This window comes from Blennius ocellaris (assembly GCF_963422515.1).
Source record: "Blennius ocellaris genome assembly, chromosome: 14".
In the NCBI taxonomy this organism is placed as follows: domain Eukaryota; kingdom Metazoa; phylum Chordata; class Actinopteri; order Blenniiformes; family Blenniidae; genus Blennius; species Blennius ocellaris.
Window position 1 is genome coordinate 24,799,400 of NC_137663.1, and position 26,832 is coordinate 24,826,231.

The 26,832-nt window shown below is 46.1% G+C and overlaps 1 protein-coding gene across 1 annotated transcript in view; it reads left to right on the top strand.

The window, feature by feature from the left end:
• Positions 1 to 26,832, top strand: part of auts2a (activator of transcription and developmental regulator AUTS2 a) — a 323,507-nt gene that overhangs the window by 196,750 nt on the left and 99,925 nt on the right. Inside the window, 1 exon segment of the mRNA XM_080508686.1 lies at positions 11,658 to 11,687. Within this exon segment, the coding sequence (XP_080364812.1) occupies positions 11,658 to 11,687 (30 nt within the window).

Here is a 26,832-nt window from a genome sequence, read left to right on the forward strand (position 1 = left end):
AACTTTGTGAAAATGCTCCGTCTCTGTGACAACTCGGAGAAATGCAACATTTCTGAAGTGCTGCCCCTGCTCATGCGCACCATGGACGTAGTAAATATACCAGTGTGGAGATGGACAATAACAACAATGGCGGTCTTAATATTCCTTTGACCTGTACTAGGAACCCAACTTTCCAGTCTGTCCATACAAAATCCAGTCTCCATTGTTAATATTTAGAGTATATTGGTCTCTATGTGGGGTTTAATTTTTTTTTTTAAAAACAACCAACAGCGCCAAATTGTAGCCCTACATGCAAAACTACATTTTCAGCCTTTCTGCTGTTTCTGTGTAAATCGTTTTCAAAAATGTAGAACAAATTCAGTATCGGTCGGTTCACATTATTGGTCAAACGATAAAAAAAATTAAACGAGGCCTCTTCGGTTTTGTGGCTTCGGCCGGACGACGTCAGGCTTTGAGTGACGGGCGGGCGCCGTCTCCTCTGGGCCGCTATGGCGGGAGGCGGTGATTGTTGTGAACCTGATCTCTGCTAGTTTCTGTCTGCAACCCCCCCCTCACACACACACACACACACACCCTCACTTAGCATGCTAATTAATCCCAACCAAACGGGCCATGTCAGTCACCTTACACCCCGGCAGGGACGCTCCCACTGGGCTCATCCCGCTTTAATTGAGCGGGTTTTTTCAGGAGCCCACTGTCCCCGGGACTACATTAGATTTCCTGTAATTCGCCCGGCCCGCCACCGGCGCGGGCAGAGTGAGCGGGAGAGCGAGGGGAAGATGAGACGAGACGCAGGGCTGGGAAATGTATAAATAAACCAAACAAACAAACAAACGAAAAAAAAAGCCAGACTGAGTGTTTATTAACACCCCTGGGATGAAAAAGGAGGTGAGTGCAGGAAATCATTAGCACAGGAGAGTCAAACTAGGCTCGTTTGATCTCGCTGATGGAGGAGCAAATGTAATTTAGCATGCTGTGAGTAATTTGTTTTAGCAGTTAGCATGGCTTCCTTTTAATTTCATTTTGCCTTGCATCAGTCTTTCAAATTAAATATTTTTATTTTGTACAAAGCGGATCTCCGTGAGCCTCGCGGCTCAAAGACCAGCCCTCAACAACAACTAATGTTTATTCATCTTTGCTTGTTTGCATGTGCGCTAGACAGAATCCTGACAGGAGTGTTGCAGTGTTGGCTTTTATTTGACTACTTTCTGTATAATGAGGCTGCTCAGATGTACAGTGTGACAGCTAGCAAATCATAGCCGGAGAATAACAAAGTGTTTTTGTCACTACAGCTCTAATTATTTGGAAGACGGCGCTGAGGCGGCTGCATCTGTTTTAGTGTCTCACCTTCTGTCCCCGTTCCACTGCGACTTGTCGACTGTGCAGTCTGTTTACGGTATCAAGACACCGCTTTTTCAAACTAAACACGGCTCAGAAGCACATTTTTCGAGGATTTTGCTAAAAATACCAGCTGGGTCACCTGTCAGAGTGGATTCAGCCCGTTGCAGGGAGTGGCTGTTCTTCATCAGCGGCTCGTCGACGGGTCAGCCCGGAGAATGCATCGTTTTTGTGTAAAGTTTCACGTGTTATGCAACTTTTTGAAAAGGATGTAGTCGGCATGTGTAAATGAGGCCTGTGTCAGCGCTATGAACTCTGCTCAACAAGAGGCTTAAGGGTGTGTAGTACACATGCCAGGCCTTTAGGGGCGCTGCAACTCACCGAATACACCAAAAACGCAGAAGAAGACAGAACGACGTCTATATCACTCCTAGTAATCTACGTACGTCTATGGCTCTGCTCCTCCTAGCAACGGTAGCTTCTGCGGCGTGTTGTCCGCCATTGTTGTGGTTATCAGATGACCTTGCGGACCTTGGATCTCTTGAATCTGTGGAAACATAGGACGTCATTTTGGATCCTTATTTATTTTTCTGCTCAGTTTTACACAATGTTGAAAATAAAAAATTGCATTTCGGGTTTCCGTTTACGCGACAGCGATGCTTAGAGTCACTGAAAACTCAGTGGATTTTTTTTTAATGACGTCCTAGGTGGAATCTTTTGAAAACAGTTGGACTCGTCTCCGTGGAAACGGGGGGGCAGCAAACGCTGCAACTGTGGCCGTGAATAGTTATCCTGCACGTGTGAGTAGATGGACAAAAGCAACAATGGCGACCTCCAGAGTGTCATGGCTGCCAGTCCTTATTCTACTGGGACTTGGTAGTTTTATAGTCGACAGTCACCAGGGAAAACAATCCAACTTCTCCGTCGGGCCATTATTAATCTTATAGCATATTCCTCTCTGTGCATTTATGTATGTGTGGTTCCATTACATAAAACAAACAGCACCCCCTACTGGCCTGACCTGCTAACTACAGCAGTTTCTGTGTTTCTGCCCATTCCGTGTTTAACGTGAAACTGTGTTTTGTTGTCACGTAAACGAGGCCTCACACTCCTCGTGGTTTCTTATCATCCCCCACGAGGAAGACATAATATTGGCATTATCTCCTGGAACATGTTTTTCGAAAACATTTCTGGTACTAATAATAATAATAATAATAATTCTAAGTCCTTCTGGGTGGTTTAAGTCTAACCGCGCTAAATCTGCTATCACTCTGTTACTGGAGCAAAAAAAAAAGCAGAAACCCTCTCTGACTAAAACCACAACCTTTCGATATGTCAGCATCTTGTTCAAGAGCTTGAACTTTCCAAGGCGGCGGATTCCTCGCTGCCATTACGGACTGATAAACAATGTGCGCTCTAATGCGAGAGCGCTGGGAACTGGGCGGATTTCAGCTGTGTACCTGGCAGAGCCTGCAGGGGTTGTTAGCATTGACAGCGCCGGGACGCGCGCGAAGCTTCCAGGCAGATTGTTGGCAGAGCGAGCCGGCTTCTCTCAGACGGGTGTCAGCTGGCTGCAAGCCTCCCAGCCTTCTCCTCCTCCACCTTGCTCTCCTCCCCGTCATGGCGGGAGCAGAGAAGAAGAAGAAGAAAGAAAAAAAAAAAGAGCTTTATGGAGCCCCATAATGATACGTGGCAAATGTGCAACACTGGGGTGATTGTTAACGGCGGCAGCTGCGCAGATAGTCTGGATGATGGAAAATCAGTGGGACCTCATTTTGGTTTGCCAGTATGAATATTAATGGCTCGTTTCCAGGCCATGGCTAATGATGAGGAAAATTCCCTAATAAAAACTTGATGTGATGGGCAACGACCCGCGGGGTCACTGGAGACAGTCAAAGTTAATAGTGTGCCATCAGGTGTGAGGAGTTAAGTGATTAGAGGCACAGAACCTAATCCTGATGTTTTTCTCCCCCCTCAGCTATGAGTCAGTGTGGGAGGGGAGGCAGGGCGGGAAGTGGGAGGGAAGGGGAGCAGATGAGGTTTATATCGCTTGACAACAGAGGGCTGCAGACTTCCCACTACATGCAAACAAAGAGCGCTGCAGGTTGTGCTGCTCGCTTCCTCTTTTCTTTTTTTTTTTTATAACTCCGAGTGACACTTCCAGCTCAGGTTTCTCTCGCTAACTCGGCACAACTGCTGCCGACGGAATCCAAAACGTCATTTCAAACCAGACTTAAGAAACTGTGTCCTCTAAATTTAAACCCGTACTTTAAATATTAAGAACTTCAGATGGTATTAAAATGTTCTCCATCTATTTTCACTGTCCACGTTTGCTTTAGTGGATAACAAACTTTTTTTTTGCGTTTACACTGCAACGTTTTAAAAACAATGTTTGTTTACATTGGCAGAAACATTAAAAAGGATGCAGTTAGCCTGTCAGACCACAAGTTGGCGCCGTTTGTTTTTGTAAATACCACGTCCACCATTGTTGTTATGGTCAAGTTACTTGTAGTTTTATCGTAATTAGTTACTGAGTAGTAATCCAGATACTTTACGGATTTCTTATTTTCAAAAGTAATTGCCTGAATATCCTATAAAGCTCTGCAGATCCCATCGTATAAAACCTGTTTTGTTCTTTTCAATCTTTTAACTTCATCCGCATTGCATCAAGCACAAATTAAATTAAATGCAACAGGAAATCGTTGAACATTTAAACCTATTTTCTGCACAATACACCATATTTTAATGAAGTAACGCAAGTACATCTTTTGTTATGTTGCATATTCGTGCATGTACTCCTTCATTGGAATAGATAAATGAACCACTTCCTGTGCTGCTTTCTCGTTGCTCGCTCAGATTTAAGGTGGAATTTTTCTCGGCTGTATATAAACGTTTTCTTCCCAGGCGGAGTGCACAGCAGACGCTCAGGTGCTTTGTCACCTTTTACTGAGTCAAACTCGAAGTGATGTCGGCTAAAGGTCCTGCTCTCTGCTGCGCTTCCCTCTCGTCTCCTGTTGTTTACACTGACGTCTCGCTGCTGCAACGCCATTGTCACGAGACGAGATCACCGTCTTTACTATGGCCTTTGTTGCACACGCTCAGTAGCAGCTTTTCACGAAAGTGTCATTCCCGCCATTTCCACAGAGATGGAGTCGGCACGTTTTCGATGAAACGAAAACACAAAAACCCCCAAAACACAACGAAGGTTTTCGTTTTCACTTGAAAAACACGTTGTCCTCTAAACCCTTGAAAAACGGTTGTGGTGTCAAAATGGTCCAGAAACAGGATGTGATGAATCTCCTGCTGCTTTGACTTCCTTATATATTAACATTTACGTCAATTATAATCTAGAAAAACATCACAGTAATCCCACTTCTCCATTTCATTGATTTTAAAGTCGTTTAGAATTGCCCAGCGTGAACACAAACTGTTCCCCTGAATGCAATTTAATGCCATTTTCTGCAATCTGGCGACGTTCTGTGCTCAAACCACTCCTTTCGTTCCAGTTTCTCGCTCCGTCTTTGTGGCACCTGCGCCTGAAATGTGACCATGTTGCTATAATGCAGATGGCAAATCACAACACTGTGAATGTCAAGCATGCAGAGGTAATTAAAATACAGAGCAAGTGGACCGGTCCCAGGGGAGCGGCCATCATCACGCAAACAATACCGCTTGATGTATGTAATTATCTCCGAATCCTTCTGTTAATCTTTGATTAGTCCAACATCAACTTTGAGCCCGGGGCCCCAGGTGGCGTCAGGAAATAGTGACAAGACTGAATGGGCAAGTGTGTGTGTGTGTTGAGACAAGTATAAAGTAAGTATGATGTTTTTTAGAATCAGATACATGATAAATACCCTCCCCTTTCTTTTTCTTTTTTTTTTAAAATTCAATTCACAGGAGTTTGTGTTTCTCTGCACTTCAGATCACCTGCCAAATCCAGCCATTAGCATCAAGCTCCTTTACAAACCGCGTTCCATCCTCTGCTTCTACTTTATTCATGGCGATTTAACATGTGGACGTAAAGACCATGTGGAGTTAATGAAAAAAAATTTAATTAAAAGGGTCTGATGTATAAAATCCACTATGTGGATATGTTTGAGCACCTTCCAGTAAAATAAAAGATTAAAAAAAAAAAAAAAAAAAAAAAAATACTCCAGAATATTGAAACCAGAGGTCACAGACTATAAAGTTGTTATTATTTTATGGAAGGCTTCATTTTCCTGCCCTCCTTCAGCTCTCCCGTCCCACTGACTGGAACCCAGAGTTTGCGGTCAAATCGAATATCTTCTGGATAAAGTTTTACATTTGAAGGGAAATTACAGTCAGATGTTGGCCTGCTGCTTTTGGCCGGAGCTGCACACGCGGATCAGACCCGGTTATATTAGTCCAGACAGAAGTCTGGTCCTCCCTGACGAAACATTCTTGGCTTCTGAAAGAAGCGTTCGCCTTACGTGACTATAAAGACTGTCTGAAGCACTCATGCTGAGACGCCCCCCCCCCACCCCCCCAACCACCACCCTTCTTTCTTTCAGGACTTCTCTTTCCCACCATACTTTTATGTGACAGTTCGACATCAAGCAGACGCGGTGGAAATTAGATGTTCGATGTCATCGCCAAAGAGCCTTGCTTACTTTAATGATCTGTCCCAGTCAGGCATGTCATGTTGAATTTCCTCTCCCCTCCCTGAACTCTTAGGTGTATTTACAAAGCTGTCTTTTGTGGGTACCTTTTTTTTTTTTTTTTTTTTTAATGCAGTTTGTGTGTCTGCTGGATTTATTTCTGAAGGAGAGTGATGCCACATTTCCAGGTTCACTGGAGTGTGAAGTCACTTCGGCCCTGGATTATTTTTGGGCGTGTCTGCTTTTCTTTTTTATTTCTTTTTTTATGTATTTATTTATTGTTAGCTGATTGATAACATTAAATTAGCACAGTGATTCCCAACCTTCACTTTAATGCAGGGGTCAAATTATCCAGCTTTTCAACACTTTCACATGGGCCTCGTTGTGGTTCCAAAACATTTTATTCACAGTTTATTGCCCCAAATCTTTCTTTTCCTTGCTTTTTCCTCCCATTAGAACATTGGATCATCGGAGCTGCGTTCAGAATCTGCTGTGTCTGTGTAAGCTGGACTGGCTCCGCCAACACACGCCCATCTATGGGAAGAGGAAGGAAGTACTTCCCCTCGCGGTGCTATGTGCCAGAGCAGAGCTGCCTGATTGTAGGAGGAGTCAAAGGGAGGGAGCCTACCTTGATTGTGATTGGCTAAACCCCCCGATGACACTATATAGGGTTTGATTTCTGATTGGCTGCTTGAAGCAACACACTTTTTAAAAACCGAAACAAGCCGGCCTTGTGAACATTTTGACATTGTCATCACATATACTCTGTGTCACAACAAATAAAAACTTTAATGTTTAAATTTAAAGGTTATTGTAGTGCTATTTAAGATGAATTTGGGCTGTATGTGTCACCCGAACTAAAATGTGTTTGACACCCCCGATTTATTTCAGTGTCTTAAAAACAGGTGAGTCAGCATTTAATTGTTTTGGTCACAAAACTACGGAGTGTTCACATTAAAAACGTAAGCAGCAATAGGAGAAATGGCAGAGCGTCAGGCTAACGAACAGCCGACGTTGTGAATGTTGTGAATCACTACATTATAAGGACGAGGCTTTCCTGCAGAGGTTTATTTTCCTGTTTCCACCCTGTCATTTTCATGCAAGCAAGTCGTCTTTATTGGTTGTTTTTTTTATTTTGACGTTTTAAAAAATGTTATTTGCGAGTGTATAGTGACGGGGCCGGCGGCTCCAGCTCGGCGTGCCAAAGCAGGTGCTGTGAAGCAAAACCCCGAGCTCATCAGTCTCCTCCTGCCCGTCTCCATTTGTTGTTCCTCAATTCACAGCGGCGGGACGAGCAGACTGAGTAATGTGTTGGTGAGAGCGAGAGACGGAGAGAGAGATAGGAGATGTCAGCGCGGTGGGGGGGGGTGGGGGTGGTGGGGGGGGGGGGGTTTGATAGCATGCATGGCACAGATCCCCATTTCACCATCCTGGTCTTCCTATATTCCCCGCGACTGCTGTGGCACAGCCCCGACCCAGCGGTAGGCCAGGCACGCCGCCATCTCAAGCTGTGGTGGAGGATGCCGTGTCCAGGTTGGTGAGTCTGAGCTCAGACTCATCTTCCCCCCCCCCGCCGCCGCCATCCCCCAACCTGCAGAGAGGAGCACTGGGCTCCAAGATGGCAATCAAGGCTTGATTTGCCAACACATTTCCAATGATTAAAATGTAATTAGCACAAGCGAGCACCTCCTCCCCAGCTAATTTCCACGCACGCTGTGACAGGCAGGCGGTCGGCGGCACTCGGGCCCCAGCAGCAGATGGAGGAGGATGCACCGGGAAGGGAGGAAAAAACCATTTTGCCATGTGACTGTTTGCATCAGAAAACCATCAGGACGCGCAGCTATATCGGGAAGGGGGGGGAAATGAGGAGCCCTCCGACGACGACGGCGGCGGCGTGTCAAAATTGGCACCGTCGGAGCCGACCCCGGCGATGGCGGCCATCCTCCATGCTGTCTCTCCCGCTCCCAGGCATTGCAGGCAGGTTGGCGTCTTCCCCGGGCTTCAACCCCCTTCAGCCAGTCGGCAGGACAACATGGCTCAGGTTGCTAAACAGACACCGTCCTCGGTGCACTGGGGTGCGTTAATGAAGCCCCCATCAGCCATAATTAATTCAAAGGTCATGGAAAGCAACCAGCATCACCTCCGGCTAATGTGGCTCGTGGGGGCGACAATATGCATCCATCACCCACCCGGACTTCTAAAGAAGTACACGATGCGACTTGTAAAAACAGACGCAGGGAGGAGGGGGGGGCTTGTAAAACACACTCTGCTCGCTTTTAGAACTGCTGTTTGTTTTTAATTCTTGGACTGAGTTTACATCTGTTTGTATTTGAGGATTTCTAGGAGGTTATGTCGGGGGGTGGGGGGGGGGGGGGGGTGAACATGGCATGGCTGCCTTGCACGCATGCCTCCTGTGATGTGGTTACCTCTCCGGCGCGAGACGTTTCTTTTCTGCGGGCGGCTCTGGCAAGGAGAGGCTCTGGTGAGCGCGGCCGCGTCGCTTAGCATTCGGCCCGCGGCTCCTCGTGTTCCCCTTCGCCCGGGCCAGTATCGCTCTCAGCTGGAGAGGATTTAGGACAAGAATAATTTACTCCTACTTTCCGACCAATACAAACAAAGGGCTCGACGCTTGGACAGAGTGGAGGGGAAATTTGTAAGAGCACTCAGCCAAGAGAGAGGCCCGGGTGAGAGCAGAGGGGCAATCAGAAGTGCTCCGGATACCGGCCAACATCAACAGCTCTTAGAGCTGGAGCTAATGTTTGACATTCCTGTGTTACTTAAACTAAACACCAGGGTCTGGCGGTACAGTATAATGCTTGCCCTGTGTAAATAGCACCGGGCCTGGATAGAGTATCACTTTTCTTTGTCAGCCCAGGACTAATGGTTTCCTTACTGTACGTTGCTGTTGCTTTAAATAAGTCTGGTCTGCCGCCTCGGCCTGTCAGAGAACCAACCTCACTCATCTCAATAGTACTATTGTTGTTGTTTTTGCCCTCTCTCCCACTGGTGTAATACACTCAATTCCGATTCATTTTAAACCTTTGACACAGGGCTTTTTTTTTTTTCTTTGGTTGTTTCCATTGGACTCGTTCTCCCCGGACGGGGATAAAGCATTTTTGGCTTCACGGTTAACCGTCGCCCTGCAGGTTTATTCACACTCGCCCGTCGGTAGCTTTTTAATATGACACAGAACTGGAGCAATAAGTGACTGTGGGAGCCGGCGCTTACCTTCCAAAAACAACACCATACTTTGGTTAATAACGAAGAGGCACGCCGGTCGTTTGTGACATTTCCCAGTGTTTATGGCTAAGCTGCGACTTGCGCTAGCTACCCGCATCCCGTTTCTGATGAAAGAACCAGCAAGTTCGGCAAGGAGAGAAAAGAAAAACCCTCCAGATATGCAGGGATTCTTTTCCCCCCGCCTCAGGTTGCGTTATGCATGAGGCAACGCATTAGTTCTCTATGATCACTTATCAGTGAGTGACAGCTCTGACTTGTTTGTACGCCTGAAATGTGTTTTTATCTTTTTAAAGATATTATTATTTGTTGCTTCTTGCCCCGCGCTCCAGCAGCGAGTCGGAGGGAGCTTTGGCGTATGCACTGTAAGGACGATCAAATTGCCTGCCCTTGCCTGTCAGGCCTGATCTCAGGATTTTTTACTTTGCTCATTATAAAGGTATTTCCATTTTATTAAGTTTTCCCTTTTTTTCTTCTTCTTCTTCTTCTTCTTCTTTTTTTACTCTCTCCCACACCCTTTGTCGCTCTGGGAAATTTGCATACCTCTATTCCTGGGGAAAAAAAAGTAATGACAGCAATTTCTTTTCTTTTCTCTCCCCCACTAGCCGTGTGAGTGCTTCGTTTAGTGGCACCTGCGAAAAGCGACAGGCGCAGGGATGAGAAGTGAAAGAGAGCAGTTGATTAAATCATCATCAAGTCGCAGCACAGAAAGTCAATTCTGCTTGCCGTCTACAATGATATCCTTTTATCTTAAAGTAATGAGCTATGGCACTTTTGCATCGGGTAATACGATGAGTTCCATTAGCATGTTCCATTTGCTTCACAAGCAAGGGCAAGTCATTCCAGCCGGCTTCTATCTTGGCAATCAAAGCAATTGGCTGCACAGCCAGGGAACAGCGGGGGAAAGGAGGCAGGGTGGGTGAGGTGGTGGTGAGTGGGGGGGGCACAAGAAAGATTCTAGACATTTTTTTTTTATTGATCACAACACAGTGGAAGAAAAAAAACAAAACTAAATATGATGTCCATTATTTGAAGGCTTTCTCCCGGGTATGTATGTGTGTGTGTGTGTGTGTGTGTTTTATGCACAGGCTTAGAGAAGCGGCTAATGAGCGCTCGGCCGCTTTCGCCGTCGTCGCATTGCGAGAGGCCCGAACGCCTCAACTGATCTCGCCGGCCGCCGCATTAGTCGGGTGCGTGCGAGAAGCCGCACGACGACGGCAACGCGCCGCGAGACACGCCTGTTAATTCACAAGCTGGGATAAGACGTCTAAACGCACCCTGTACAGCGCTTTTAGTATCACGTGTAATTATAATGCGTCATCATCCTGAGTCCCCCCCCTCCCTCCCTCCATCACTGACGGCCTTTTAGGGCTGCTGGCTTCCTGCGCAGTGTATTAAAACGGGGGCGGGTGGAATCTTGTGGGTGGTGGGGAAACGGCAAGTGAGAGAGAAATGGAGCAAGGGAACGTCTGAGGAGTGTTTGCCCAGTGCGTTTATTGCCTCTGCATAATTTATGAGCTGCTGGAGCTGACCATCATGGCAGTGTGCCGCCGGCAGCCCCTGGGGCCGTGTGGGACAGGCCTGTAAATTGGATGCTATGCTCCTGCTGAGCTCGCAAGGCCCCAACCCCCCCCCCCTTTTTTTTTTTTTAACCATCCAGCCTGAGAAACGGATCAGCCACAAACCCAGCCAGGTACCTTTGAGCTCTGCAGGGCCCCGGATCAGCAAAAAAACAAGAGAGAGAGAGAGACAGTCAAAAAAAAGAAGGGGAGAGTGAGAAAGGAAGGGGGAAAAAAACCAGCGGGGCCTTCTGTCGCTCACTCCCTGGGCCGTCAATCATCACGCCCCCCCCCTCCTTCACTCCCTCCCGCCATACTTTAATCGACACAACCCCCCCCCAACCCCCCCCCGCTCCTACCCACACACTGTACCAGCCCCTGCCCATATTCCCCCCCAGTGCCTTCTTCATTACCGACTCCAGTGCTTCTCTGCACCTCAGCCATATGCACGGCGTTGAGGGCCGCCAGTCACCCAGCATCACACTAATTAGTTGATAAAGAATTAAGTGGACCTTGAAATTGAAATTGGAACGAAAAAATGAAATCTAGCCACTTTTTTTCCCCTCCCTCCATTACAAAGTTGCCTACCTCCTCTTGTCATTTCGCCGTCCCCAGCCTTCGGCAGGAACACACATCACAGAATTGGAATTCAAGGGGCGATTAGCGTTTTGAAATTCCGGCGCCATCAGAGTTTTACAATCGGTTTGACTGTTAACAAGGAGCGGCGACCGTAGGTTTGCTTGTATCGGCTGATGAGCCCAACGCGAGAGGGTTTGGTCATTAAAAAAAAAAGCTAATAAGATATCGAATTTTAAATTACACTACAGCTTGCACATGTGTTGAGATTTGAGTCCGTGCAAAATCTCGCCACGTCTAATCGTTTTCCTTTCCTCACTTGCAGGGTGACACGGAGAGCGACCAGGACGACAAGGTAAGCCTGGCTTCTGTCTGGTAACCACCTCGTGAAAGCGCTTCAGGCGTCTTTTATCAGGATTCGATCCAATTCAAACATTAGACTTTCCGTTAAGAACTGGCGAATTTAATGTAATTAGAATTAAACATCCTGTTAATAAGAATGAGAAAGCCTTAATTACTTGCGCATTAATTATAAATGACTTAATGATGTGCAAAATCTAAATCAAAGTGTTCTGGCTTTTTAGGATTTTGACGACATTTAAATGAGACTTGCTGTGACAGCCAGAGAGAGCGGTGGGCGCAGGCTTTTTTCCCCTGTGTTTGCATCTTTTGCCATTTCTATGCATCTAATCTGACTATATTCGGATCCGCTGGCGAGATCCACACAGGTGCCGATTAGAGAGAACACCTTGTGAACATGTAAGGTGTTCTTGACTTATTTCTGCTCCTGTTCTACCAATCAACACCTCCTGCGAGTTTCCTGTGCTGCATCAGCCTACTGTTGCGGCTTCTCACGTTTATGCCACAGTTGTTGCCGTCAACACTTTCGCAAAACAAAAGTTGTGGCTGGGATGATTGTGGGAGCATTAAATTCCAGAGGTTTGTTCTTCATGCTCATTGTGGTGTGTGTAAATGGAAACGTATAGTTTTTTGTTGTTTTGGGGGGGGGGTTTTTGTGTGTTTTTGTTTTAGAAAACTTTCCGGTTTACACAACCACATATGGAAGATTATTTGCGTTTCCATGGCGACAGGAGAAAAACTAAAGAATATGTAGCTTTCTTTGAGGGCCATGTTTGTTTTAGTAATGAAACCACACGCGCACACACACACACACACACACACACACACACACACACACACACACACACACACACACACACACACACACACACAGAACAATAGCAATCCGAGATTTTTGACATCTATCAGTGGTGAAAATCTCTCATGTAGTTTTGACGTTAACCCTTAAAAGCCTATAAAATGAAATCCTGATCCAGAATCCGTTATTGTCAATCTACTCCCACTTGTGCAAAATTAACTATTTACTACTGGCCGTGATGCACATCATGCAGTAGCAGCGTTTTCCACCATTTCCATGAAGGCAGAGTTTCCATGGAAATAGTCGTAGCATTTTCCAAAAGTTCCACCTTTGGAGCCGTTTTATAAAAGTTAGTACACATTGAAGCTTTTGCGTTTTCACTTGAAAAGACGGAGTTAAAAGGCCGTACCCTCTGGAAAGGTTATCATGTTAGCAGTGTTAGCATGGGCTTGTGATTTGAACACTGAAGCAATATGAAACCTCTGTTTAAAAAAAAAAAAAAAAAAAAAGAGCGTTGGAGGTCTCGGCTCATGTTCGATGCGTCACTCTGGACTGAGACGAAAACCGCATCAGAGAGTGTGATGTTCCGCCGTGCACTCCATTATTTTCAGCACTCTCCTGAAAATGTCAGCGTGTTAAGTCTGATTCACCCCAATTATTTTCGGGCCACTCTAACAATCCACCCAAAACCTTTTCCCTCACCTTTACCTTCCGGAGATCAAATCCTCCGACTGCCTCGCAATGGAAATCAATGAAAGAAAATGCACAATGACATTTTCACATCTTCACTGTGCCGACTGCGGGAGGTGCGGGTGTAGCTTTTAATAATGTTTCAGTCGGAGGAGTGTGTGTGTGTGCGTGCGTGTGTGTGTGTGTGTGTGTGTGTGTGTGTGTGTGTGTGTGTGTGTGTGTGTGTGTGTGTGTGTGTGTGTGTGTGTGTGTGTGTGTGTGTGTGTGTGTGTGTGTGTGTGTGTGTGTGTGTGTGTGTGTGTGTGCGTGCGTGCGTGCGTGCGTGCGTGCGTGCGTGCGCGCGCGTGTTGCTGGCAGCGTGTGACGCTCTGCGTCCAAAGCCTCCTGATCTCCGGGATTCTGGGAGCAGCCGCCTCATCCACCGACTTCTAACTAGAGATCTCGATGCACTCTAATGATTTAGTAATGCTATTTGCTTGTGGTGTTTAGACTGTGCGGCAAATTGAGTCATTACTCAGTGTTGTCGATTTAAATTGCTCCTGTCTCGGTGGCAATTCCTTTTTGTTTCACGAAGAGAGAGAGAGAGAGAGAGAGCGGCAGAGAGAGAGCACGGTAAGCTGTAATCCCCCCAGTGACTGTATTAATTCACCCTGGCTCACGTTACGCTGCTGATGAACAGCGCCGACTACACCTTCCTGTCATTGATTAATTGTGTGTTAAAGTAACAGAGGAGGGAATTAGTAAATAGGGGACCCCGACGACAAGGGGCTGACTCATGTGTTCCTCCTCGATGTAAGGGAGTAATTGGAGTTCCCGCTCTAGACTTTGACCCCCCCCCCCTCCATAGTGCACGTCACCTCTGCTACTATCTCCTCCTGCCAGGCGCACCTTGCCCGCCGCCGCCCTCTGCATTCGGTGGGCAACGTCGTCTACTTCACAACGCAGCGGCGGAGGAGCACGCAGGAGAGCCGAGTCGTTTTAATGGGTCAAATGTATTCAGATGAGGACGAACGTGGCTTATTTAGTTTCCCTTCAAAAGCAGGAAATGGAAAAAGTGTTCCCCGGAGAAATCATGTTCCGCCTGGTGCAGAAGGCCTCCACCGCGTCGGCGGCGAGCTGCCAGGCTCTGATAAGAGACAGCTATTCGCATCTCGGGAGTGTGTGTGCACACATATGTGTGTGCATAATCCCGCTGCTGTATCTGTGTGAGTGTGTGTGTGTGTGTGTGTGTGTGTGTGTGTGTGTGTGTGTGTGTGTGTGTGTGTGTGTGTGTGTGTGTGTGTGTGTGTAGGGAACTGTCACAGCATTTGCTCATTACAAAGTGACCCGTAGGACGGGCCCTCTCCAACGTGACATGCTAATGGCGTGCTGGGAGACAGGTAGGAGGAAGGCTCGCCGCAATCACTCGTCACACAACACCGGTATTATTAGCTCCACGCGCGTTATCATTAGCATCTCCGTGAGAGGGCCCGGCGACCGCCAGGATCCGTCTCTCCGTCTGCCACCATCAAGCTCGGATAATGACAAGGGGAGAAGTCAGAGCCGTGTGCGAGGAAGAGGAGGACGGTGTGTTGCGCTTGCTATTAATCGCTCCCATGATTGGGTGTTTTAGCATACCGTCGAGATTCTGCTTCTGCGGAGGCCGTGAGGCCTGAGGTGCACCTGCCCAGAAATATCACTGTACACTGGCCTGAAGACCACTGCTGTGTCACAGCACACGCGAGCTTCCTCTCTATTGCGTCATCACCTCTTCGGTTGTCAGCTTATTTTTCATAATTCAGTAACTTTGTTGAAGAGCTCCAGCTCCTTGTTTTAAAACGTGCTGGATAGCTTGTGGATGGCATCGTCGGCAAGAAACCCTGATGTCAATTGTTTCTTCTTTAAAGTGCCGATAACAAGGTGTGATTCTCATTTTAAGGTCAGAAAATCTTTGCGTTTACGCTGAAAATGGTGCAGTTAGCATGCCAGGCCACAAATGGGCGCTGGTGGTTATTTTTGTAATGAAACCACAGAAGTGCGCAGAGTACAATGCGCAATGTAAACATTAGTAGTGGGAGCACACGGACATTCAAATGTCGTAACAGCGTTTCAGAACAGTTTTTTTCCATTTCCACGGAGATGGGAGTTGGAGCGTTTTCAAAAAGTTCCACCTTGGGAGCCGTTTTGACAAACGGCTCCGAGCACCGTTGTAAAAGGACGTCCAAAACGCCACGGAAAATCCCTGTTCCATGCAAACATTGCGAGAAATAGTCACTGGTTCAGTCTGGTGTTTCGCTATCAACTGGATCCGTCACTTCCTGGACGTACGGTGCGAGGAAGTGTAAGTATGTCATCCAGCTTTATGTAGCGTGTGCTCGTCGTGCCGAAAGTACAGAATGATCGACGCTTTCTGCCCCTTCAGGTCTCGAAATGCAGAGTTTCATAAACTCTCAGTGATGGGAGCTCTGGGTGGATTCAATGCATGATGTGAATCTGTAGCGCCCATCTTTATATTAAAAATGTCCTTGTTCACTTGTTTTCTCCACTTTTTGGTGAATTGGAGTGAGATTGCATCCCTTGTGGACTGAAATAGGCTTGTCCTGTTAAAATAACCGATTCACATTGGTTGGAAAGCGCCGCAACTCTGTCCTTAATATATTTCATATTTGTCTCTAAAGCCGCAAAAACGCATATATTCATGCTGTTAGTTTTAAGGGGCTGAGGGATCTCTGAGAAAAGTCTGCTAAACGTCTTCGGGGAGAATAATTCCATACAGTAATTCATGAATGTAAATGCACCTTGCCGCTTCTCTTGTAAAAATGTCTCCACCGAAACATTCAACAGTAATCATTTTCTATTTGAATCTTAACAGTTGTAAATTTGTCCTCCTTGTCGCGGCAGTCTTTGTAATATTGTCAAGAGTGCTCAGGCACTCGCTCTGTCTGGACTCACTAATGCTTAAGTGATTTTTTTTCCCAGTAAGTGGCACCTTGAAACTGCCACTCAAACATTTTAGCATGAATATCTGCTGGTGCTCGAGCCTCATTTTATTTGATTTTATTTCCTCCAGTGTCACCAATAGTGTTACTTAGAGAAGACAGTGTCTCTGCACTGTAATCTACAGGACTTTATCTCCATGGAGCTTTTTTTATTTTTTTATTTCTGACTCTCTCGCCTCCGGGCTTTTTTCTTTTATGGACCACACCTTTCCTGTGTGTTATTTACTCGCTCTATCAGTAGCCACTAGCTATAAATGCCATTTTGAAAATGCTTTGCGTCTTATTAATGGCCATGCAACGGAGTGCTGTAATTTGCTGTGCCGGGCTCTTATTGGAGGCGAGGGATCTAAGTAGGTGCTTTAGAGCAGCCGAGAGAACCTGTTTGTCCTTGACATAAAATAAAGATCTGAACTGGTAATATATTTGCTGTTTCTCTTCCTTTATTGTTTCGCTGTGTTTGCCCTCAGGCAATTACAGCAGAAGAGTCGTGTTTCTCAATCACTCAGCGGCACTGTACATAAAACCATTTTATATCCTCCTCCCCCTCCTCGAGCCCTCCCTCCTTCCACCGCAGTGGGAAGGATGAGTAATAAAAAGGAGAGAGCAACTTGTCAGCGTTAAAAGATTATGTGTTTTGCCCCCTCCAAAGGAAGAGAGTAGTGTTTACAGGCTTGAGTGGGTGCTCGCTAGGCCGAGGCTGAGGCTGATTGCACTAGAGTACCCTGTCAGCCCGTGATTTGTCATGTACTTTATCATCCTTGTCACTCTGCAGAGCGTTGTCATAGGTAACGTTCCCGCCTGCCCCCCTCCCCTATCCGCGCTTTGTACCCAGTCGGTGTAGGAAATTTGTATTTACTTTGGGGGAGTGTAATTTGTTCCTCATGGATAATATGACCCTTAGCGGAGCCGGATCACGGGTTAGTTGAAGTGATATTTTCCGGTAATGGTAGTCGTACATCATGGCTGTCAGGCCGGGTTAGGAGGCGAGCACATTACAGCTCCATTTTAGCACTGCAGGCATCTGGGATTATTTTCCATAACCAAGTATGACATGACCGCTCTGCGGAGTGCATTAAATTTTTACTAGCTTTTTTCCCTCCCCCGGCAACTTCTGTGGCTTTTCCCCGGGTCTGGGTCTCAGGGCTGCCACAGTGATGGATACCCCCAGAGTCCCAGTAGTCCTGGCCAAGGTTAGCGGGTGTCACAGACCTACACCGCTCCTCTCCATCCAATAACCGGCAAATCCCCGCTCCCTCTGAGGCGCGTGCGCCGGCCACCGCCGCGGCCGAGCCGGCGTGTCCTCACAGAGAAATAACAGGTTTATCCCTGTTGGAGAACTGAAACGTACAGATAACGCACACAAACACATAGATGATGGACGTTAGGACCTCGTGGAACCGCCCCACCCTCCCCGTTCTCACCCGTCTCATTGAACTCCGTGAATAGAGATCATGTTTACATACGGCGGCGCCCCGTGTCCACAGACAACGTTTCCCTCCCGAGCTTTTGATTGCTTTCTTTTCTCTCCTGCCTCCCGACTCTGCGACTTCCTCCCCCATTTTGATTTGATTCCTCTCTCCTTGGCAGCAAGGTCAGCAGTGTAAATGCCACTTCTTGCCATTGACAAATGGTCCCCCCCCACCCCCCCTCCCAGTCTGATAATCAGTGAGGTCTCAGAGGTGGACGAGCAGGCGGAGCTCATTAGGGTGCCACAGATGAGAAATTAATGTGGAGATTCCAGGTCTGGCATAGAGCCGCCACTGATGGGCCCTATGGTGGGGGGGGTGGGGAGGGTGGGGGGTATACTGCAAGGGAGTGTCTATGGGGTGGATGGGGATGGATGGACTCCATCTGATGGATGACCAGGTCGGTGGGCAGCAGCACTCCCCAGACAGTCACACACACACACACACACACACACACATACACACACACGCACACACACACGTGCGCGCATGCACACGCCCCTTTTTTTTCTTCCCCTCCGACCTGACGGTGACACGAGGTGAAAATGTCAGCCGGCAATTTACGAGTCATTTCCAACAGCTTTCTGTGATTTATAAATGCAGCTGCAGCCGCATTCTTTGGCCCAGTTGTCATAGTGTTTCAAGAATAATTGTAAAAATGTTGTTGCATTTTAGCTATTCGTTCACACAACAATGCCATTAAGACTTTCTGAGAACAGTCCTGTTTGACTCCTAGAATGCAGACTATTCAAAACGTCTTAATTTTAACGGGGAAAACGCTACTTTCCTTAAATAATAAATAGTCCTTCTAGAGAATAGATCAACAGCAGTAGTATAGCTTTTTTTCTGCTTTTTTTTCTGAAATTAACAGCACGTCTTCAATAAAGCGCATATTTACTTCATCATCTAGTTCTTATTTGGAGTCACATTTCCACCAGCTACTGAGAGGTCATTGCAATGAATAAAGACAGTAATTGAAGGTGCTTGAACGTTGACATTGCCTGTGGTTGCATTACAAGAAACGCCAACTCCTGGCCTTGCATGTAGACTACATTATCATCGGCATACTGGTGATTCTGTGTACAGTGATCATTACTGAAAAGTTGCTAGCTAAATGTCAAATATATTGTGAGTTTAAACTTTCTAGAAACCTCATGTTAGTTTGCAAACCGGGGGAAAAAAACTGGAAAAATATGCCAAAATTTTATTTCTTGTTTAAAGGGGCCATATTGTGCAACATGTACTTTCTAATGGTTTTCCGACAGTAAAAAATCGTCCCCATACCTCGAACGACGACCCAGAAGTGAAGAAAGTGTGTCCTCTCTCCCCCTGGCAGTTCCAGGTTTTAAAAAGTGTGTTGCTCCAACCAGCCAATCAGAAATCAAACCCTGTATAGTGTTAATGGGGAGGTTTAGCCAATCACAATCAAGGTAGGCTCCTCCCCTTTTGACTCCTCCCACAATCAGGCAGCTCAAGTAGTAGTACTTCCTCCTCTTCCCATAGATGGGCCTGTGTGGACGGAGCCAGTCCAGCTCACACAGACACAGCAGATTCTGAATGCAGCTCCTATGATCCGTTATTCAAATGGAGGAAAAAGCAAGGAAAAGAAGGATTTGGGGCAACAAACTTGGAATACAATGTTTTTGAACCACAAGATCATGTGAAAGTGTTGAAAAGCTGGGTATTATGAGCCCTTTTAATGTCACTTGCTAACTAAACAATCGCAAATGAATTCAGTTTGATGAGTCATCCGAGGACTCACAACAAAACAAGCTCGTATTAGTCAGGACGGCTGACCCCCTTTATTATACTCTGCATTAAAACTCCTGCTCCCCCCTCAGCCGTCCCGCCAGGTGAATCCTCGTTCTGTCACAGCACATCTCCTCCTGCAAACACTCACAGCCTCCGAGCTGGTCAACGATCGTGTCACTAATGTTTTCTTTGTGCCATCTGTCTCCGTTTAAGCTTTTATGGTCTCCAGAATTGTAATTGCAAAATGCAAAATGAGGACAGGGATCTTCTCTCCCACCAATTATATAGTGATATGCCAACATTTAAACTAGGATGACAACAATAGAGTCAGACCTTGAAGGGTTTTTTTTTTCTTCTTCTTTCCCCTCATAGGAAATTGCGAGTCGGCTTTGAAGTCTCTGTGAAGAGTTTTAAATTACATCATGAAAGCTTTTGGATCTGGAAATGTTAAAGATTTGTGTGTCAGATTGTTTGTACTGATGTTGATCTAACAAGTTCTGAGTATACTTATTGGGTTTATTTTAACCAGTTTCATCTCCTTTCAAGAGAACAGAAAAACAAAAATAAAAACGCATGTTTAAGAAAGGTTTCCGCCTTACATGGCAACATTTTGAACGTTTCAACGGAAATGGTGGAAATGCCGAAAAGAATGAAGTTAGCATGTCTGGCCACGACTTGCCGCTTTTTGGTTGTTTCTTATAATGCTTACCAAGTTGCAGACCAATTTGTTTTTGAAAACCAGTTCCAGGATAATATGGAGCCTTGACACCCTGGAGGCAAACGTTGTTGTTATTGTCCATCTATTTACGTATGTGCAGAAGAACTATTTACTACAGCATTGGTGCACATGAACAGTAGCAGCATTTTCAAAAAATAGTTCCGTTTCCTCGGATTTGGAGCATTTTTTAAAAAGTTCCACCTTGGAAAATTGAAAAAAAAAAAGTGTACTGTCATGTATACAGAGACCTCAAAATTTTGTGTTTTCACTTTCACTTTTTGTTCATAAGCAAAAAAATAAAAATATTATTAACATGTTGAAAATGTACTTAAAATATTTCCATTTTATCGTATTTTGCGTCGTTAGCCAACATTGGAGGCCAACAATTATTGAAACCTGCCATCAAGGTCCTTTCTGCCTTGATTCATTATTAAATCGCCAAACTAACTGTCGGAGCGCTTATTACCTCCACATCAACTGTTTGTGTGTCATATAAACGTCCTTCAAATTAAGAATCTTTCAATTTCCACTCCGCAGAGATCTGGTTACAGCCACCAGACACAGAATGAGGATAATAATTATTCCCTTTGATTCTTGTTTAACAGTTTCCCTGCACTTGTTGATGCACCAGCTTTCAGAAAGTATCCGATAAGGCCTTGACTCTTTATAACGACTATTTATTTATCGGTGATACAAATAAACATTCGCGGGCACTTCAGGAATACCTCAGCTCCAACTTTGGTATGTCAGTGCTGACGATCTGTTTAACGGTCCAAGACGTGGGGTTATTAAAGTCGCCACTGACGCATTCGGGTTATTCATATTACAGTCACAGACGTGCCAAGATGTTTTCTCCCGTTTGTTTGTTTAGTTTTTTTGTTGGGAAAAAAAAAATGGGGCAAATACTCAAACGCACCTTCATTCAAAAGCAAGCGGAATTCAATCTGGAGCTTTCCGCGTCCATGAAAGGTTTTGCCGTTGCCCTTTAGATTCGCGCCCGACGCCCTTTGATGGCTTTCATCGTGGCAATTGTGGCGCTGAGACACAGGATTGCAGGAGGTTTGACTCTTACCTTGAGACGTGATATTATACAAGCCCTAATGTGTTGCGCTTGCCTCTGGAGTGCTCAACCTCACCATTCATTTATGGCCAACAATAAAATGTAATAATGCACACGTTTGAATAGGACAAGGTTGCCAAGTCCTTGAAAATGAATGAATGGTGGGGGGGGGGGGGGGGGGGGGGGGGGTAGTCACAGCAGTGAATCATGTTTCGAAGGCAATGATTCAATTCCCAGAGCAAGCTGAGAACACAGGGAATGGAAAATAATTCTATCAGCAACAAAAACCATAAATATGCTGTTTGACTGAGATGTGCACTCCTGCGGAAAGGAAAAGCCATTTCCCTCTTTCCTGACCTGGAAAAGAAAAATGTTTCAGGCAAATTGTGCACATATATCAAAGGTTTTATGAGATTGGCCACCTACGGAGACGCCGTGGAGTGGAAACGCAGCCTCCGTTAAAAGATAATAAATCCAGCGTGTATTTAAGAAAAGCACCAGCGTAATGAGGGAGAGACATTTTGTTTTCCCACTGTTTAAGTTTGTTCAGCGAGATTTCTTTATCAATAGTTGCGGCGACGGGCCGGCGTATTATTCCCGGTAACTGATTGAACTGCTCTCGCCGCCATCTGTTCTGCACATCATTAGCTCGCTCCCTTGTTCCTAATAACGTCGCTAATACTGTTTTAGCGGCGGCGTTAAAAATAGACGCCCGCGCCGCCTCACATGTCCAGTCAAACTAAATTACATACATTTTTAACGCACGGTATTATGAACCTGCTCCATATGGCGCCATTCGTCGGGCGAACGGCGACGGTAACACAATACTCACACACATTTTGTGCGTAGGTGAGTGTGTGTGTGTGTGACTGCAGAACCTTCCGGGTCATGTTAGGCCGGTGGATTTGTGCCTGATCAAGAGTAAGCGGCGCCCCGGCTCCTCAGGTGTATGTCCTCATCTCTATTTATGAGGCAGTGTTGCCAGTTACCAGCCTTTAATAATGCATGGAGTAAGACCTTGGGTTCAAACCAGTGTCTCTGGAAACAGGCCCGCTTATGAGGAGGAAAAGAAAAAAGGAAAAAAAAAAAAAAAAAGAGAGAGAAAAAGTCGGTTGTTGTTATGCAGGAAGGCCTTCGCACTACCTATCTCTCTTCTCTCGCCCGCTCTCGTCGTCCCTCACTGTCTCTCTATCTCGCCCTCTCTCCCTGCTGAGAGCGAGTCCTCCGACACGCCAAGGTTAAACCTTCTCACTTCGCTCGGCCGACGTCAGTCAAGGCCCCGGCTCACCTGCACGCGAGCCCCCCCCCCCCACCTCCGGCAGCTGGGCCACTGACTCTCACACAGACCCTCTGCCACTCCATTGCCCTTTTGTCAAGCCAATGATTCCTGCAGGCTGCCGGCTCTATGACTGACTGGCTCTCTGTTCTGTCTCTCCGCCGCCCAGAGGAAACGGCCCTCCGCCGGCAGCCGACACGCAATTTCTCTCTGCGTTTTCTGTCGGGTGACAAAAGTTGAGCCGGTGCAGTCAAAAGACAAGAGCCGGATTAACAGAAGAGCATACTGAAATTGGTTTTCTACCTTTAAATGTAACCTATGAAGTGAAAGTTTTGGAAAAAGTCTGTACTTTTGCAAAATTAGTACTGAAAATTGCTACAATCCCAATTTTAAATTCAATAAAGTTTCTTTTTTTTTGTAATTAGTTGTTAAATCAGCAATTCTTTAAAATTTGTACAATTTGCTTGGTGGATTGGAGCGTCTTGCATGTCAGTTTTGGCCCACGGGCTTTATGTATGACAGCCCTGCTTTACAGGCTGTGAAACATGTAATGAACTCCCAAGTTTCTCAATAATCCGGATTTGTTCAGATCAGTCCACAAAGTTTCTAAAAGTCATACTTCGTCTGTCTGCTTGAATAACCTTGACTTTGCGTAATTTTTATGCTGTGATCTTATATTTATTGGCAGAGCATGGCAAAAGTTTAAACTGCAGTCTTATTTGATTCAACTATATTTATATAGCGCCAAACATTTCATTACTTTTCTACAGAGGAAACTCCAACAATTCCACCTGAGCAAACACAGGGGAAAAAAATCCCTTTTAATAGGAAGAAACCTGCAGAACCAGAGTCAGAGGTGGAGATTTTCTGCTGTTCTGGTTGTTGTTTGGGGATAGAAAGAGAGAAAAGGATCACACAGAAACAAGAGAGCAAGAAAACAACATAAATCCACTCGATGCAGACTAGCTCACTAAAATTCACTCTAGAATTCTGTGCTATGATGAACAAAGAACATTTCATGATAGAAAGAAAAAAAAACAAAAAAAAAAAGCTGCCGCCATTGATCATTTGATTCGAATTTAAAACAAATACACTGAAATGTCGCAGATATGAAATCCTGTGCGGTCACTGAGGCTGTCAAATAACACAATATGCCCGAAACACAGCATGAAATCTACATCTTTTTAAAAAAACAAACACAAAAAACCCCCAACATATCACAGCTTGGCTCGCGGCGATGTGTCGCGGTCCGATCTGATCCGGTGAGCCGGTTTCCCGGTGTGTTTGGTGGAAACGTCTGTCCAGAGAGGACGTCTGCTTGTTTCATCTCCAGCAACATAGTTTCCCCTGAGTTGGTGCAAAAGCATTGGGCTGTTTTTGTGTGGTCTTTCACAGGTTTTTTGTTTTTTGTTTGTTTTTTGTTTTTTGTCACCAGATTAATGTTTCTACAGACTGTTGGACCATCTGTTATCATGTGGTGATGTTTCAAAATGGCTTTACAGGCCCGATGACTGCAAATCATTGTGTTATCGCACATTTTGTGGGAAATTGTGGGAAGCCCCTGCAGTTTTTGTTGGAATGTACATTAGTTGTTGAGTTTGCACAAAAGATGACATCCTGAAAGCTCCGGGTAACAGTTAATATATTAACATGTTTCAGTTGTTCAATAGTCCCACAACCGGAAATAGTTAACAATTACAAAGCAACTTATGGCTTAGTGATTATCAAGACCTTCTTAGAATATGAGATAAGTTTATGGTTTTGTATTTAAAAATAAATGTGGTTTACATGTAAGTTGCATTACTTTCCTTCAAAACAGCAGTGTCATCAGCAAGTTAACTAAAACGTCATAGTTTCATTGTGATTTGATGTAATCTGTATTAAGTGCTGCATCCGCAGCTGGATTACATCATTATTGGTCAATTTTAGTTTTGTAGATTTATCAGATCCCGGCACATATTCACATTGTCTGTATGTTTTTGGACTGTGTGATCATGCAAACTCCGCACAGAAAACCTAAGCTGGACTTGAGCCGGCAAAGTTTTTCCAATCAGGTGAATGACAACCAGTAAGGCTTCATGCAGCTTGTGAATATCCATCGTACAGCACTGAAATATTCTCAGGCTACGATTACGTGGAGCCAAAAGCAGTGATCCCAATCAAGGGAGGCTCCTCCCACTTTGCCTCCTCCCACAATCAGGCAGCTCTGCTCTGGCACATGGCACCACGAGAGGAAGTACTTCCTCCTCGTCCCATAGATGGGCATGTGTGGGCGGAGCCAGTCCAGCTCACACAGACGCAGCAGATTCTGAATGCAGCTCCTCTGATCCAATATTCAAATGGCGGGAAATCATATAAAAGATGGATTTGGAGCAAATAAACATTGAATACAACGTTTTTGGACCAACGAGACCATGTGAAAGTGTTGAAAAGCTGGAAAATCTTTATTTTTAACGATCTGGTGTGAGCAATGTTATTTTTGAAAACACAAGGGGGGAAATATCGTTTTATTTTGTTGTTGTTTTTTTTTTTTGAATACCCAGCTACGAGTTAACGCCGCCTCAATCTCACAGGCAAATGCAGGAGACGAGCGTTCCCCTGATGTCGTGCTGTTTGTGTCACCGGAGACGGCCAGTCACTACAGAAGAAGATCCTAAATGAGGGAAATGGAGCGCGGGCCTGTCAGAATGACGACGGTGTCCCAGCATGCACGGCGACAGCCACAAACAATACTAATGACATGAGGGGCTCTGAAGAGGGTCTGTGTGCAGCCGGCTCCTGGGCTCCGTCCGGTCCCTGAACCCCCTCCCACCCCCTCCCACACCCTCCCCCACCACCACCACACTGCTTGTTAGAGGCAGTGTAATTAGGTGGCTGAGCTTGTTGCGAGTAGCCCAGGTCACAGAGGCATGTCCAACCCTTGTCCTGATTGCTCCTCGGGGAATTATTGACAAAACACAAGGAGCATTGCATGTTGGGCTCTAATTATGTGTACAAGACATAGACGGCCCCGGGGAAATTAAATGAAATTCCCCAGCTTGATGGGTCCTCCACACTCACGGGATCCATTCTGTTTCTTATTAAGCTCGGCCATTGTCTGCCTTTATGAGGCTGCTATGCACAGCGAGGCACCGGCTAAATGCTTTTAAGTATCTCTCTCTCTCTTTCTCTCCACCGAGGCAATACGTCACTGACTCCTGCTGGAAAAACTGCCCGTCGATTGCGACCGTCGCCGAAAAAAACCAGTGCATGCAGGCAAATTTATTTAACTGATGCTCGCTAATATTTGTAAATATAGGGTGTGAAATGGAACACCCGCGCGGCGGCTTTCTTTCCACCGCTCTGGACGCATACAAACACCTCCGCTCTAATTCCCCCGGCCCAGATACTGGACAGGAATTGATAGTCTCCTGCTTGTGCAAATGAAGTGATAAGGGGTCTCACCCAGATTACACAGGGCCTAAGTGGCACTGAGAAAGCTTATGGAGATGAATGAATTCATGAGGCTGCCTGACACATTCTTAAGAAGCTACGTAATAAGGGATAAATCAAACAGCTAACATTTTGCCTCTGAATGATTTCGAATTAAAGCTCGGGGAGACGGCAGACCTCCCAGGAGTGGATGAACTTCGGCGTAGAACCGCAGCTGACCCTTATATATATTTCTCTATCATTAAAACAAACTAATGGCTAATGTAAAAAAAAAAAGCTGCATAAGCAGTAAATACTCCATTCCTTTTGATTCAGCACAGTGGGATGCTAGTGGTCTTTGAATTGCCAGACTGTGGGGGCAGGCCCACTCCCAGAGGTCTGCCCACTGATCATTCTTACCAGCATTAATAATTGAGAGTGTTATGTTGTAAGATGGTGGATCCAGTCCATCCTGGGCTATTTTGGAAAAAAAAAAAAAAATCTGTTATCTCTGGTTCTCGTTGGCTCACATTTAGGAGGTGGGTGGGGGGGGGGGGGTGAGTCATGGCTACTCCAGTGTGTGAGCTGGGAAGCAAATAACACTAACAAGAACAAAGTGAATCCTTTATCGGGGCACCGGCACGTCGCCGGCTGCCAGTAACGTTCGCTGCAACGTCATTACGCGGCGAGCCCCCACGTCTCCGGGTTGACGGTCCCCCGGGGACCCCGCCGTGGCCCGCTGTGATCATCACGCCGTCGATTACGCGACACGGGCCTTTTGTGCGAGCGCGCGCCAAAGCCTGCGACAAATCCGGCGGCGTCTCCCGTGTTAAATGTCAGGCGGCCTCATTGATATGGGCCGCGTCACGACGCCGCGTCGCTCTCGGGTCAATTAGGCCCAATTCTACCCCGGTCCCACAGGCCCCCCTGGCGCCGCAGGCAGCCAGCTCGCTCGTACAGTCACCACACACACACACACACACACTGGGA